We start from the raw sequence: 17,156 nt of genomic DNA, 5'->3' as shown, positions 1-17,156 counted from the left end.
TAATCAGTTTATAGTTTTATATTTACCATGAATGCAAAGATGATCTCTCATGCCTTTAGGCTTCATATACACGAGCCTAACCTGACTGCCGGAAAACGCAAAATCGTGGCAAAAACACGGTTGCCGCGTTTTCCCGCGGGTGGCACATTCCTATCCTGAACGTGATTCTTTCGTGTTCAGGAGAGGGAGGTTTAACCTCACCTAAATGCGGCAGCTCCTAAACTCTGCTAAAAGCCTATGTGTACATGGTTGCATAGGCTTTTATGGAGTTGAATTTAGGAGATTTGGCAAAAAAAATGCCAAAAGCTCCTAAACTCTAGTTTAGGAGCTGCTCGTGTACATGAAGCCTTATACTCAAAGTGCTATGGAAAAAAACACTGCTCTGGGATGCCATATCAGAGAGTTACATGACCAAATTCATGGGTATTTGGTTATGTGTTCTCTACTGAAGGGGATGGTCAGTGTCATTTCAGTGAGCGATCATGTGTTCATACTGGCTACTCTAGTATCCCAGAGCAATGGACATTCAACTATTTCTTTACCATGCATAGTACTGAGACAGCAAAGAGGGCAGGAGATTAGGTTCCTGTCTGAATGAATTGGCTGCATTAAACAAGCAGCTTTTAGCCATATCTGTGATTATCGTAAAGACCTGAGAAAAGTATGTGGGCTGTGATTACTGACCTCACGAAAATGCAAAGCCAAAAGGTTCACCATGACAGCCAGGTAACTAGCATTCTCAGGAGGTCAGCAAAAGCATCCTACATACTCAGTACAGGTTTTCTTTAGGGGTAAAGACACTGTGGCAAATCATTCAATATGTTGATATGTAACATCTTCAGGTCACCACCCTAGACATGACAACTACACAGTCCATTTGGATCTACAGGTAAGGACTCCTATATACACCAAATATGTTTCAATTAAACATATTGATAATCAAAAATGTTACAAAATGAAGCACTTATAAATACAACTGCATGTTTTTACAGCAGATTTGGAAGCAGACATATTAGAAGCATTTGTAAGGATAATTCCCTGTGATATAGAATATATGAATCAAATATATTGGTTCCACAGAAAACTGGAATCAGGAGATGAGAGGGGGATATCATGAATAGGCAATAATATACACAAATCACCATTTAAAAAAGTTCACCTTTTTTTTTTTTTTTACAAAAAAATAATAAATGCACTTTTTTTGGAGGTAAATAAAATATGGGCATTTATTATTTTTTGTTTCTGGAATCTCTAAAGCATTGCAGCAGTGATCAGCAGATCGTTGGTGCCATGCAGGTAGGTCTCCTGCAGACCTGTAGGATTTCTGTTTGCCCATACGGGATGTACAGGCAAGCAGATATACTGACAGGAAGAATCAATAAACTACCATAGCACTCCACAGCGCCACGGTAGAACTACAAGACGACAGCCGCTAAGGCTATCGGGAGTTCTAAATCATTAATTCACAGAACACTGTGAATGAATGATGCAGCCCAGGCGGGCGGTCTGTTGGTATCAGGCTACACACTGAAGATGGGTGTAACACTTAATGTTACGAAAGGTGAACTTATCCTTTAAAATCTGTTAAATGTGAACCAAAATATTCTTACTTTCTCCTGGAAGGTCTTGATGATTCTCTTCTTGTTGCTGGGAAATTCCAATCCTTGATAAAATAAGTGTGGCGTTATCCCTAACCTGCAAACAGCCATGTATTGGAAATATTACTACAGGTGACACCACTGGAAGCACTTTATGCCTCCTACTATATATTAGTACATATATTCTCTTTCTGAAAGTGCCAGCAGGATAGTGATTTTTAACAGAGTGTTTGCAGAATTTCATTCTGAGACAGATGAAACTATAGCTAAAGAGAAACTAAAGAAGAAATAGCCTAAAACAGAAGTCTACATTATTTAGCATAAAAAGCCCGCCATAACAAGGCATACATGGAACAGACTATTGCAAGGGTCACAAAGAAAACATTGCAATCCACAATTTCACAGCTTGTCGTCTGGTCAAAATATTATATACAATGCATTCAGAAAGTATTCAGACTCTCTTCACTTTTATCAATTTTGTTATGTTGCAGCCTGATACAGTTTAAATTCATGTTTTTTTACTCCATCAATCCACACTTAGTACCCCATAATGACAAAGTGAAAACAGAATTTTAAAAATGTCTGAATTTCCTAAAAAGAAAAAAATGGACACATCACAGCTTTTTGGAAACTCCAAGTGGGCTTTCATGCATTTTGCAGTGAAGAGAGGCTTCGGTCTAGCCACTGTCATAAAGCTCAAATCGGTGGAGGGCTGCAGTGATGGTTGTCATCCTGGTACTTTGTCCCGTTATTATACAGGATTTATTCAAAACCAACAATTTGTGCAGTGCTATACACTGTGAGGGCAGACAGTATAGTTACAATACAATTAAATACAGGAGGAATCAGAGGGCCGTTTGTTAGCACTTACTATCTAGGAAGGAGGGTCAAGTGATACAAAAGGTGTGGGGGATGAGCTGATGGAGAAAATAAAACTCCAGTTAGGTGGGGGCAGAATAGGCTTCTCTGAAGAGGAGGGTTTTCAGGCAGGGATCATCTAAAAGCAAACAGAGTAGGAGATAGTCGGACAGAACAGGTAGGGAGTTCCACAGGTTAGGAGAGGCTTGGAAAAAGTCCTGGAGGCGAACATGGCAGGAGGTGACAAGGGAGATAGAGAGTTGGAGGTCTTGCGAGGAACGAAGAGAATGATTAGGTTTATATTTAGAGACTAGATTAATGATGTAGGGGGGGGCCAAGTTGTGGATGGCTTTGTAAGAAGTTGTTAGTATTTTGAATTTAATTCGTTGGGTGAGTGGCAGTCAGTGGAGGGATTGACAGAGGAGTAGCAAACACTGAACGGTTGGTAAGGTGTATGAGACTGGCAGCAGCATTTATGATGGACTAAAGGGGGGCTAGCCTATGTGAAGGTAATCCCATGAGAAGAGAGTTGCAGTAGTCGAGGCAAGAGACGGCCAGGGGGTGAACTAGGAGCATGTTGGTGTCATTTGTTAGGAAGGGGCGTATTTTGGAGATGTTGCAGTGGTTGAAGAGGCACAGCAAGATTTCAATGGTGATTGGACATGGGGCTGAAAGGATAGTTCAGAGTCCAGGATTACACCAAGAACCTTGGCATGCGCTGAAGGGCAGATTGTGGTGCCATTGATCTTGACAGAGAAATCAGGGGAAGAGACACGTGGGGGGAGGAAAAATTATGAGCTCAGTTTTAGACAGATTGTGCTTGAGGAAGTGGCGTGACATCCGGGCTGATAAGTTTGTTCGAAAATTAGTGATGCTTGAAGATAGGAGTGAGCTGAGGGCTAGAAAGATAAATCTGGGTGTCCTATCTCTACACAGAATCTCTGGAGCTCAGTCAGAGTGACCAATGAGTTAATGGTCACCTCTCTTACTAATGCTATTCTCCCCTATTTGCTCAGTTTGGCCAGGCGACCAGCTTTTAGAAGAATCCTGGTTGTGCCAACTTCTTCCATTTGATAATTATAGAGGCAACTGTGCTCTTGGGAACCTTCACAGCAGTAGAATTTTTTTGGAGCTTGCCCCAGATCTGTGCCTTACAATAATCCTGTCTCTAAGCTTTGCAGGCAATTCTTTTGACCTCATGGCTTTTTTCTGATACAGTCTGCATTGTCGGCTGTGCAACTTTTTATAAGAGAGGTGTGTGCCTTTTCAAATCATGCTCAATTAAATTTACCACAGGTGGACTCAAATCAAGATGTAGAAACATCTCAGCAACAAACATTTGAAATGGGAGGCACCTGAGCTAAATAAGTGTTATTTCAAAAGGTCGGAATATTTATGCCAAAGTAATATTTCAGTTTTTATGTTTAATAAATTCACAGATATTTCTAAAAATCACACATAAAAAACCATTGTCCTAAGATTTTAAAGTGTAAAAAAAATGCACTGGAGTGCATTGAAAATGCGTCAAAAATGCAAAAAAAGAGCCCAGAATGCTGAAATTATGATGTGAACCAGCCCTTGAAGAGGAAAAATAATGCAGGCACCACTGATAAGGACTGGTAAGCTGCAATATATTCGTTTTGTTTTTGGGTTTAGATACGCTTTAAAGCTCAACTTCATCCAAACTTTTTAATTTTGTCTAGAAAACTGTAAAGGGCGAGAACCTCTGTCAGGCTGTTACTATAGTCTGTATCCATATTGGAAGGATTTCCTCTCACCTTCTGTAATATCAGGAAATATCAGGAAGTGATGAAACAGATATGAAGGCAATAATACATTTTAAGAAGAATGAGGAAAGTTTAGAATTTTAGACAATGTTTTTATTGCATCTGTGCTTTACATATCCCGATAAACCAGCGTACCCCCTCCCCCGCATTTACTGTATAGCTGTCATATGGATAGTAAAGGGGTCACAGACAAAGATAAAAACCTAACAAAGTTTAAACTCTTCCCCACTTTACCAAAAAAAAAAAAAAAAGAAGCAGAGTTTGGCTTTATAAAAGCATGTTGATAAACACAGAAAACTTGACATGTGCCGCTAATTTACAATGCAGACAGGAAGTTTGTTGATTTTGATCAGAAATAAAAAAGGGAGAATTTTCTAAGGCATACCCTTAAACTATATGACTTTACTTACATTGTAATGCATTAATGTATTAATCCGCCTCCATCTACCTTCCTTCTGTGAGGTTAGATCCAAATCAGAAAGTATTTGTGCTGTTGATCCGGGTCTCCACTCTGAAAAATTACATTATTCACGTCAGTTTTTTCCCCACTCTGAGGCCATTTTGCACACAAATATTTAGCTTTAAGTTACCCAAGCCAATTAGCACTAGCTAAATTTTCCTTGAATTAATGCATACTTTAACAAATGAACACAAAGACAGGAAAGTAAAGCCAAACACACAAAACATGAACCAATATCATGCACTATCACTACAATACACACTTACCCAGTGCTAAGCTGTCTGCCTTTGGCCGTTGTGTGTAAGGAAGATTTTTGTAAACCTGTTCGACTATTTTTTCCTTAACTTGTGTGATGGTGTCACAGTTTAATACTTTAACTTGTACAGGCTCTAATCCTTCATCCTGTACAATGACATTAACAGTCTGCAGAAAAGAGGTAGTGACAGGTTAGGTGATTGACATTCATCTCCATGAATAGTAATTAAAAAAAAAAAACGTAACATTTTTTATATTTGCATAGCCTAACACTGCAATATATGATTCCAAATTTTATTAATCTGCATTAGGACCAAGCAGCTCAAAGTATGGTCCTTTTGTTGCTGATGCTTATACAGCACATATATAAACCTTAAATTACATGCTGCAAATTTTGGCTAAAAGGATTAGTTCACCTTTAAAAAAAGAAAAAAAACCAAAAAAATATAATAATAAATGCACATCTTTTTGTCGATAAAAAAAAAAGTGCATTTATTATTGTTTTTTTCTACAGAGCCTGAACAGCATTGCATCCGCAATCAGCATATCACAGGTGCAATCTCAGGCTCCTGCAGACCTGCAGGATACCCGTCTACCTATACCTAATACGGGCAGGCAGTTACCTGAGGGCAGGAAGAATACATGAACTTCCATAACGCTCATCAGCACCCTCGTAATTTATTGAGAACTACAAGATGTCAGCCGCAATGGCTAAGGGTACTTCAAGAAATTGTGAATGAAGAATGCGGCTACTGCGTTAATTTCGAATTGCGACAGCAGGTGGGGGGAAAAGCTCCCCCACCTGCTGTCACAGGGAGGGTGGATCAGGGGACAGAGGGTGCAGATGCTCAAACAAGTTACATGTTCCAACCTAAAAACAGGTGGAACAATAACATGTTAAAAAAGGGAACGTATCGTTTAAGTTCCTAGCTTTGTCATTCTGCTGGTCAAAAGAGGAACATGGGTACCCTAATGTTCCTAGCCAACACGTCTGTGTAGAGTAAACCTGCAGCCATAGAAAACTTGTTTAATTAAAGGATAAATTGACACCATATTTAGGGTGTAATGTGTAACATGCTCTAGACCTGCCCTGCACACCCCTAATATGATACCCCCTCTTCTTCCTTGTGACAGCGGGTGGGGGTTCCTCTTCCTGATCCACTATAAAAGTTTGGAAACAGCGTGGCTGTCCTGGACTTCAACCTTTGTCATGCATTCATTCAGGAATCTGTGAATGTGAAAACTACAGGTCCTATCTGCCACAGTGGCAGGCAGCTTGTAGTTCTCAATGGAGTGTGCAGATCACTCCATTCCAACTCATTTGTTTTGGTTTCTTTGATTGAATGGATTGCATGGGTTGTTACCGACATGTGGTGAAAAGAGCGCTTGTTAAAGTGGTAGTAAAGTTCAAGTTAAAAAAAAAAAACCAAAGCACAGAAGAGATCCTAGAGGTCTCTTCTACTATAAATGTGCCCCCTGCCTTCCAGAAGTAATGTGATCTGAGCGTGCACATGCACAGCTCAGACCATTTATGGCCTGCTCTGTGTGCAGAGACAATGTGACTCCCCTGCACATGTGTATTCAAGCTGCTGAAGATACGGAACCTGGAAGGAAGACCAGGAGAAGATGGAAGACCAGGAGAAGATGGAAGCTAAATGCTGGAGGGCTCTGTTTGCAGGTAAGTCTGTCATAATGTACTAATGTGCAGTGTGTACTAGTACATTATGACTTAGACCTGCAGGGGGACAATTTTTTTATCTTTTTTTCCAGAAGTCTTTACTACTACTTTAGGCTGGCCATACACTGATTTTTTTTTGGTATTGGACAGCTGACCCCACCAGTTGTAAAAATACCTGAACAGTAGCTGCTTTTGATTGGATACAGCTACTGCTTGCTAAAATATTTTGCAGCAGGCTGCTTCTACATAATGAAAAGTCAACTTTTGTCGAATCAAGTAAGGTCAACTGAAAGAAATTTGCACAGTGTATGTCCAGCTTTAGTTTAGTGTACTGAGACAATCATCCATCATCTTTGCAACATTATAATATCTTGGCATACAAATGGTTGCCTTGATCTCTAGTGAACAATCAGTATCCTAATATGTGGCCCGGAAACATTAAAAGACACTAAGCAAATTAAGAGGAAACAAAAAGAGCAACTGCTAAAACAAAAAATGCAAACAGATGAACTAAAACAGGAAGGCTTAATGAAAGGTGGACAACAGCCATGCATATAGACATAGTTACTGTATATAATGTGGAGTCATTGTTTCGGCTCTGCTTTGGAAGAGAACTGTACTTTTAAAACATATTAGCTCATTTAACATTTCTAGATATTTTTTGTTCTCAGGCCGGATCTCTGTATGATCAGGAATTATACTCTGTACAGTGATGAGTGCAAAATGTGTTATCTGCACACCTGTGCAATAACATTTTTCAAAGCAAATAAATAAATATGAACAGTATTTGTGAATAAAGCAAGCTATGACTTGAGATGGCATCAAATCAGAGATACCAGAGAGACCTGGTATACCTCTTGCTGCCCATGTAACATGCGTGGAAATTTGTGGCTCAGCTGTATTCTGGGGGAACATTAAAGTCCTTTGCACAACTTCAAACTAAGTTTGCCCTTGTCCACAAACCAGTATCTTCAAATTTGTCATGCTTTACAAGCCCAATCTCTGCTCTCTAACCTCACACTGACAGAATCCACTCTGCTTAAAGACGTTACTCAGGCGACACACAAAAAGGGAATGATTTCTCGTATTTATTCAGAATTGTTGGCTACTGTACAAGGTCCTGCCAATCTGCATAGTACAACATACTGGGCCCAAGATATTGGGGAGATTGCTGGTGACATCTTGGATGCTGCCCTGGAGTCTGTACCAATGATCTCTCTGTCTGTCTCCCAGAAATGATAATTATTTATTCTCCACCGTGCTTATAGGACTCCTGTGAAACTGCACCAATGGGGCAGGAGAGACTCTCCTAATTGCCCAAGATGCAAGGTACACAGGGGTGACTTTATCCATATGATCTGGCGTTGCCCAAAATTGAAAAGGTACTGGAAAGAGGTTTTACAGACAATTTCCTTAGCATTGTAATACACCATTCCGCAGGACCCTCTAACTTGCCTACTAGGCGCTTTAGATCAGGAAGCACTACAACACAAAGACTACTATATCTGGCCAGGAAACTAATTGCTAGACAATGGCTGTCTTCTATCCCACCAACCAGAAAGCAATGGGCGGACTATGTTAATTCACTACGCCTTGGAGAAAAACCCACACACCAACATCGTAATCCCCATCGGAAATTTCAGACTGTCTGGAAAGGCTGGCTAGATATACCTGGGCTTGCCCCATCTCAGCTGATAATGGATAGGATATTACAAGCGTGATGCCCTACTTCTATGTAGACACCATTACACATCCCTCTCTTAATGATTGTGTAGTCACACTGATCCCTAACATTGTGCCCCAGGTGACCAGTTTACGGTTTTTAACGTTGTGGTTTGTTATTGTTGTTATGGCTCCCTATATTCCAATACTATATATGTTTATTGACTGCTGTTTTCAAATGTCGACGAATCTGTGCATCCATGGGTTAACACTGTAAAATATGGTGATTGTATTTTTTTATATATCCTGTAAGCATTGATCCCATTTTTCTTTGACAATAAAAGCGGTTTGGATACAAAAAAAAACAAAAACACATAAATGTGGTGGCAAAGAGGGCGAGCTTTAAATGCTCACACACCATACATGTGTGTTCATGGAGGGGGTAGGGGCAGAGATTCCTGTGCTGAAAGCACACTCAATCATTTTGGCTGAGCTGTCAAAACGGGACTGGATCCTAATTACATGACCATTGTGACAGCCAATCACAGTGGTCAAGTGATCGGCCGGTCCTTCCCACCCTCCGGACATAAAGACCTTGTTAAAGGGAAGTTGTGGCTGGCAGAAAGGGGGTTAAACTACCAACCAATCAACTGCCTAAGAGAACAGAACACCTCCCATGTATTGGCAACAAGGAGAGGGCTAAGGTGTTTGTAGTCTGAATATACTTCCTGTCCTAAGCGGACAACACTGCTCCTCCACAGATACACTACATTGAGTGAGTTTTCACTATAGGACAGGAAGTGTGCTACTGGTGAATAAACAAGAAACTAGAAGAAAAAATAAAACTAATGCAGCCACCACATCTAAGGACTAATGCAGCCACCACATTGATTGTATATAGTGCTGTAGCAATTAAAGTATTAGCCAATGATGTGTACACTTGCAAATACAACATTTGCTCAATCAACAGGTGCAGTAGTTTAGTTAGTTCTTTAGTTTGTCTTCAAAAACACCATGCTACAGTAGGATTACAATATTATTTGAGGAATGTAGCAGCTGTTCATAAGTGGTTAGGTGAGCTGAACTGATATTGAATACCTGTCAGATCTCAACAGATAAACCCCCCCCCCCCCTTTCTTTTAATTGTACATATGAAGTCAAATTTGTATTCTGGGCTCATGTATGTCTTCAACATAATTTTCAATGTAAACAAATTGATGTTCAACACTTTTTTTGGTTAAGCTGTGTATTTCCATGTATGTGGTTTACTATAACATCATTCATGGGGGAGAAACTTAACTAGACTCTCAACAATTAGGCCTTCCTAAATTTGTCTTCATTGTGTCTGAGAGACAGGTACAGAGATATCTTCCATTCTCAATCTCATCAGTGAAAAAATCCACTGACCCACTGTAGGCGGGTTTTATGTTCTTCCATTTGGCTGGGATGCAGGCGCTTGCTATAATTAACAGATGGATCAGTACTGAATGTTTTTATTGCTGTATAGGAAGAAGGTTGAGGTGCAACAGTATGACCACAGGCTTATCTCCTAGTCTGACCTAGATTTGTGTTTTGAGCGAAAATCTGACTCCAATATCTGCATAACCATTACAGAATTCTGCTTTGGACAGCCAATATCCCAAACTTGGTACAAAGCCTGAATTGCAATAGAAATGCGCCGGTCACTAACTTGTTTGACAAATGTCGCTTTTTATATACTAATTTGCTATAATTTATTCCATGACAAACAAACTATACTTTTTAGCTTACGCAAATGTTCATTAAGTTTGGAAGAATCATTAAGAATCTTCTTGCGCCCAGAATGGACACAAATTTGTGATTAGTTCATAGCTTATTAATTAACATTTTACTGCACAGAAATGATACCCTGATTTTATTTTATCTTGATATAAAATATATATATATGTATATATATGTGTATATATATATATAATTCAGAGTATTCCGACCCTCTTCATTCTTTTCAATTTTGTTATGTTGCAACCTGATACGTTTGTTTAAATTAATTTTTTTGTTTCTCATTACACTCAGTACTCGATAATGGCAAAGTGAAAACAGACTTTTAGAAATGTTTGCAAATGTCTCCAAAAGGAAAAATTAAAATATCACATTGGCATAAGTATCCAGACCCTTTGCAACAATACTTGAAATTTAGCTCAGGTGCCTCCCATTTCTCTCTATCATTGAGAGGTTTCTACACCTTGATTGAAATCCACTTTTGGTAAATTAAAATGATTGGACGTGATTTGGAAAAGCACACACCTCTCCAATAAAAGGCCTAAGAGCTGATGATGCATACTGTATCAGAGCAAAAGTCATGAGGTCAAAGGAACTGCTTGTAGAGCTCAAAAGACAGGATTATTGTACGGCACGGATCTGGGGATGGCTACAAGACAATTTCAACTGCACTGGAGGTTCCCAAGTGTATGGTGGCCTCAAATGGAAGAAGTTTGGCACAACCGGGACTCTTCTTAGAGCTGGTCCCCGGGCAAACTGAGCAATCAGTGGAGAATAGCCTTAGTAAGAGAGGTGACCATGAACTCATTGGTCACTCTGACTTAACTCCAGAGATTCTGTATAGAGATAGGACACCCAAATTGATCTCTCTACCCCTCAGCTCACTCCTTCAGTATCGTCATGTATCACTAATTTACAAACAGACTTATCAGTCTGGATGTTACGCCACTTCCTCAAACTCAATCTGTCCAAAACTGAGCTCATAATTTTTCCTCCCCCATGTGCCTCTTCCCCTGATTTCTCTGTCAAGATCAATGTCACAACAATTATGCCCTTCAGCGCATGCCAAGGTTCCTGGAGTAATCCTAAACTCTGAACTATCCTTTCAGCCCCATGTCCAGTCACCGTCAAAATCTTGCAACATCTTCAAAATAAGCCCATTCCTAACAAATGACAATACAATGCTCCTAGTTCACTCCCTGGCCATCTCTAGCCTCGACTACTGCAACTCTCTCCTCATGGGATTACCTTCACATAGGCTAGCCCCCCCTTTAGTCCATCATAAATGCTGCTGCCAGTCTCATACACCTTACAAACCGTTCAGTGTCTGCTACTCCTCTCTGCCAATCCCTCCACTAACTGCCGCTCACCCAACAAATTAAATTCAAAATACTAACAACTTCTTACAAAGCCATCCACAACTTGGCCCCCAGCTACATCACTAATCTAGTCTCTAAATACAGACCTAATCATTCTCTTCGTGGGAGCTTTAGTAAGGGAGATGACCAAGAACCAGATGGTCACTCTGACTTGGCTCCAGAGATCCTGTGTGGAGATGGGACAAAGTTCCAAAAGGACAACCATCACTGCAGGCCACCACTGATCTGAGCTTTATGGAAAACTAACTAGAAGGAAAACACACGAAAGCCCAATTGGAGTTTGCAAAAATAGCACCTGAAAGACTCACAGACTGTGAGGCACAAAGTTCTATGGTCTGATGAAACCAAGATTGAACTGCCTGGCCTCAATTCTAAAGTTTATGTCTGTAGAAAACCAAGCACCATTCATCACCTGCCCAATACCATCCCAACAGTGAAGCATGGTGGAGCAAAGTGCACAGATATCCTCAATGAAAACCTGTTTCACAGTGCTCAGGACTTCAGACTGGGCCAAAGGTTCACCTTTCAACATGACAACGATCCTAAGCCCACAGCCAAAACAACACAGGAGTGGTTTAGTGAAAACTCCTAGAGTGGCCCAGTCAGAGCCCTCTGGAGAGACCTGAAAATGGCTTTCCATTGACGGTCCCCATCCAACCTAGCTGAGCTTGAGAGAATTTCCAAAGAAGAATGGCATGGCAGAAAATCCCCCAATCCAGGTGTGAATTGCTTATCATATCATACCCAAAAAGGCTTGAGGCTGTAATTGCTATCAAAGGTGCTTCAACAAAGTACTGTGTAAAGGGTCGGAATACTTAAGTACATGTTCAGTTTTTTTTAAAGAAATTCACAGACATTTCTAAAATTCAGTTTTTACTGTCATTATGGGGTACTGAGTGTAGATTAATGGGGGAAAAAAATGAATTTAAACAACTGTAGTATCAGGCTGCAACATAACAAAACTGAAAAAAGTGAAGGGTGTCTGAATACTTAATGAATGCACTGTATGTATTTTGGTTCATTCGTACATCTGCATGAGCTGAATACACACATGGTTGTGACAATGTAATTTAATTCCGTCACTAACAAAAGGTCTCATTTACCAGTGGCATGTACTCCACATCATCCCCCAGTAATCCTGTATCATTCAGGGTGTATTTAGCTTTGACTTGTACGGCATCCACAGGGCCCTTCTCCACTTGATGTTTGATTGCCTTGAAGAGTTTGTATAGATGTTCACCAGCTGTGTCCTGCATTTCCAATGAAAAAAAAAGTGTCAGATCTAGGAATTGGCTTTTAATTGCACTGTTAACATCTAAATCCCTTATCCCCAGTCGAGGCTTTGTTTGACTCATGCATGAATAGGGGCTACTGCATGTTGTGTACAACATAAGCTAAGCCTTTAATACTGCTGCTAAACTAGCACAGACAAAGCAGGACAGAACATGTCTTTGTACTCAACGATCCACATTTCATACAGGCCTCATTGTGCAATGACACCATAGCCAGCCCTTACCTTTAAATACTGATATAAGCAAATAGACATCCAGTTTGAAAGCATTCGTTCAACAACTGTTTCTGATCTGTGAAAAAATAAAACAGGCAAATTATGTTTTGTCATTATGGTTGAAAGCAAAAAGTAGAACCAGTTCAGGAGCCCAGCCCTAGTTATTACTGGTTCATCACGAAGTGGCATTTGTTATGGAACTGTAATTCCTCTAACTAATAATTTGGTCTTCTTTCTAGTACTGCCCAAACACATTAATTTTATAGTACTCTGGGAGAAGAACCAGCCCTCCAAAGCCCCCTTGCTTATTGAATGAGCACTCTGCTTAGACATGAGGATAGTGGTTGGATGGTTATTAGTTCTGTTGGGAAATACAGTTGTGGCCAAAATTATTCAACCCCCAATGCTGTAAAGGGGTTTAGGGACTATAGTGTACATTTGGAATTGTATTCAGAATCAAATCCTACAAGGACGTTGTAACTACCCAAATGCAACTAAAATGACATCAATTGTTTATGTAATACAGTAGTAAATGGTTCTTATGTGGTTTCTTCATTGCCACAATTATTCAACCCCTTAAAGACTACCACTCTGAAGAACAGAGGTTCATACAGGTGCTTTCCATCAGGTATTGAAAACACCTGTGGATGTCACCGAGCAGCAATCAAGCATAATAAGCACCAATTAGGCAGCTTTAAAATGACTGTGATACTCAGCTCCTTCTAGACATTTACTGGTGTGGTTACAAACATGGTGAAGGCAAGAGAATGGTCCAGGAAGACAAGAGAAGAGGTGATTTCTCTTCACAGGAAGGGCAATGGCTATAAGAAGATTGCAAAGATGTTAAACATACCAAGAGACACCTTAGGAAGCATCATTCGCAAATTCAAGGCAAAGGGCACTGTTGAAACGCTACCTGGTCGTGGCAGAAAGAAGATGCTGACTTCGACTGCTGTGCGCTACCTGAAGCGTAGAGTGGAGAGAAGTCCCCGTGTGACTGCTGAGGAACTGAGAAAAGATTTGTCAGATGTGGGTACAGAAGTTTCAGCCCAGACAATAAGACGCACACTGCGTAATGAAGGCCTCCGTGCCAGAACTCCCAGGCGTACCCCCTTGCTGTCTCCAAAGAATAAGAAGAGTCGACTGCAGTATGCCAAAAGCCATGTGGACAAACCACAAAAGTTGTGGGATAGTGTTCTGTGGACTGATGAAACAAAATTAGAACTGTTTGGGCCCATGGATCAACGCTATGTTTGGAGGAGGAAGAACAAGGCCTATGATGAAAAGAACACCTTGCCTACTGTGAAGCATGGTGGAGGGTCAATCATGCTTTGGGGCTGTTTTGCTTCTGCAGGTACAGGGAAGCTTCAGCGTGTGCAAGGTACCATGAATTCTCTTCAGTACCAGGAGATATTGGATGGAAACGTGATGCAGTCCGTCACACACCTGAGGCTTGGGAGACGTTGGACCTTTCAACAGGACAATGATCCCAAGCATACCTCCAAGTCCACTAGAGCATGGTTGCAGAGGAAAGGCTGGAACATTTTGGAGTGGCCATCGCAGTCACCAGACTTAAATCCGATTGAGAACCTCTGGTGGGACTTAAAGAAAGCAGTTGCAGTGCGCAAGCCTAAGAATGTGACTGAACTGGAGGCCTTTGCCCATGAAGAATGGGCGAAGATACCCGTAGATCGCTGCAAGACACTTGTGTCAAGCTATGCTTCACGTTTAAAAGCTGTTATAACTGTAAAAGGATGCTGTACTAAGTACTAAGATTGAATGTCACTTGGGGGTTGAATAAAACTGATAATGCTGTGAGCACAGAAAAGACATTTGTGGTTATTTCATTATAACTGTTATGTTATATTTGTCTGACCTACAAGTGCCTCTTTAATGTAAATGTAAGCAAGATGACTGAATGATCAAAAGCAATGTCAAACTGGCCAAAACACTCAATTTCAGTGGGGGTTGAATAATTTTGGCCACAACTGTAGCTCTGAGGACAGTGACGTCAAGTCCTATGAAGAAAAGTGAAACCAGGATCACAGTGAGCGCAAAGATATCTGTTCTGCCTACAATCGCAATAGCAACCAACTTGCAATCCTTGCTTTAAACTAACTTTTTAAAGCTTAAAAAGGCTGACAGACTTGATTTAAAGCCTTGTGTACATGTACATGTATTTGCAATAGTTAACATTTAGGTTCACAAATAACAGAGCTGCCACTGCAGAACTGGTTTTAAAAGTGCATACTCTGGGGTTTTGTATCTTGATACTGGCTTTACTGACCTAGAACAAGCATGCACACAGTGGATTCTGAGCTGCTGGAATTTCTGTCCTGCATATTTTTCAAGATCACTGAAGCCACAATCAGGATGACAGCCCTGCCCTCTTTTAATTAAACCAGCAAGGACAGCTCTGATATTTCTATTCTTACTAGTTCACTTCAACATTGAAAACTGAATTCAAATGAAAGAAAGTGAACATGCATAGAACAGGAAACAGTGCATTTAAGGAGTTCCAAAACCATTCCACAAACTAACAATGCAGTTTATAAACATTTATGCAGACAAGTCCTAAAATGCTTTGCTATGGAGAATATATAATTCGTACCAAAAATATTTGAACATTAACTTCCCAACCATCCTATAGCAGAACCACTGCTACAGACCAGCAGGGCTGTGCAAAATCACGTATGCATACGTGATTTTGTATCGCCAGTCGAGGCTTTGTTTGACTCATGCATGAACAGTGGCTACTGCATGTTGTTTTCTACATAAGCCAAGTCTTTATATTGCTGCTAAACTAGCACAGACAAAGCAGGATAGAACATGTCTTTGTACTCAACGATTCACATTTCATACAGGCCTCATTGTGCAATGACACAATAGCTAGCCCATAGCCGCCATTGGCAGCTACAGTTGTATTTCACCGGGTCCCGGCTGGAGATTCCCAGCCAGCACCCAGCGATTGCCGAGGAACGCTGACAGGGGAAAAGTCTGTATGTAAACAATACAGATCTCTCCCGTCAGCACCAGCATGCTGTTTTGTATTGCTCTGCATAGTAAATCACACACAGCAGTTTGTAAAACAGCGCACAGTTAAACCTTTGTTTGCCTCAGAAGTTAACCCCTTCCTGCCCAGTGTCATTAGTAAAGTGTCAGTGCTTTTTATTAACACTGATCACCGTATCGGTTTTACTGGGGATGTCAGTGGCAGTTAGCGCCCCTCCCCTCAGTGTCAGAATGCCCGCTGCAGTCCTGCTATAAAAGTCACCGATTGCCGCCATTACTAGTATAAAAAAAAAAGAATTCTAGTATATATACCACCATTTTGCAGACGCTATACCTTTCATGCAAATCAACATTCATTGACATGTATTGGTAATTTGTTTTAGCAAAGACATGTAGCATAATACAATTTGGCCTACATTTAAAGCGAAATTTGATTTTTTAAATTTTTTTTTACTGGATATGCTTTATAGCAAAAAGTCAAATATATATATATATAGATTTTTAAATTGTCAGTCTTTTTTTTTGGATTATAACGCCAAAAAAAAAAAAAAAAGCAGATGCGATCAAATGCCACAGAAAGACAGCTCAATTTGTGGGAAACAAAAGCACAAATTTCATTTGGGTGCAGCTTTGCATGACTGCACAACTGTCAGTTAAAGTAATGCAGCGCCGTATTGCAAAATATGGCCTGGTCAGGAAGGGGGGTAAATCCTCTGGAGGGCAAGTGGTTAAAAACTACAACATTGGCAAAAAGTGCATAGCTGTTGTAGTAGAAAGGGAAAGTAATTTCTTTCTTACCCCTGTAGCTAAAGTGACCTTGTGTCTGGAAATCCCACGAACTTGCAGGTTTTGACAAAGCATTTTTTAAACAAAATAAATCATGTTTGGAAGTTTGTTTTTTGTTGCTTTTAACACTTATAGGACTTTTTTGATTGACACATTTGATATACGTTTACTTTTGAACATTCATTATATGATTTGTTTGCAATTAGTATTTTTATTTGCAAATTGCATTTTTTTACCTTGCCTAATTTATTTGTATGACCAATTTATGGTCTCATAGATATCTACAAATATAAGTGCAGTGCTATAAATCACCAAATATAACTGAAATGCAGAGTCATTTTTGGAGTTGGTATCAGAAACCTTAGGTGCAGAAAAACAAAAAAACAGCAGCCAGCACAAAGCGTAGAGTTTTCCTT

At 40.2% G+C, this 17,156-nt stretch overlaps 1 protein-coding gene across 2 annotated transcripts in view; it reads right to left on the bottom strand.

The window, feature by feature from the left end:
• The window catches only part of PLXNB2 (plexin B2), a 280,669-nt gene that overhangs the window by 12,122 nt on the left and 251,391 nt on the right, over nt 1-17,156 (bottom strand). For both annotated transcript variants that reach the window (XM_089684488.1, XM_089684490.1), the window contains 5 exons: nt 12,952-13,018; nt 12,539-12,685; nt 4,970-5,126; nt 4,654-4,754; nt 1,611-1,695 (listed from right to left, as the gene is read on the bottom strand). In XM_089684488.1, the coding sequence (XP_089540614.1) occupies nt 1,611-1,695; nt 4,654-4,754; nt 4,970-5,126; nt 12,539-12,685; nt 12,952-13,018 (557 nt within the window). The remainder of the gene's footprint in view (nt 1-1,610; nt 1,696-4,653; nt 4,755-4,969; nt 5,127-12,538; nt 12,686-12,951; nt 13,019-17,156) is intronic.

The sequence above is a fragment of the Staurois parvus genome, unplaced genomic scaffold (genome assembly GCF_062004578.1).
Source record: "Staurois parvus isolate SC_StPar_1 unplaced genomic scaffold, SC_StPar_1.0 ptg000019l, whole genome shotgun sequence".
NCBI classification, from domain to species: Eukaryota; Metazoa; Chordata; class Amphibia; order Anura; family Ranidae; genus Staurois; species Staurois parvus.
This window is presented reverse-complemented; position numbering and strand designations above follow the sequence as displayed.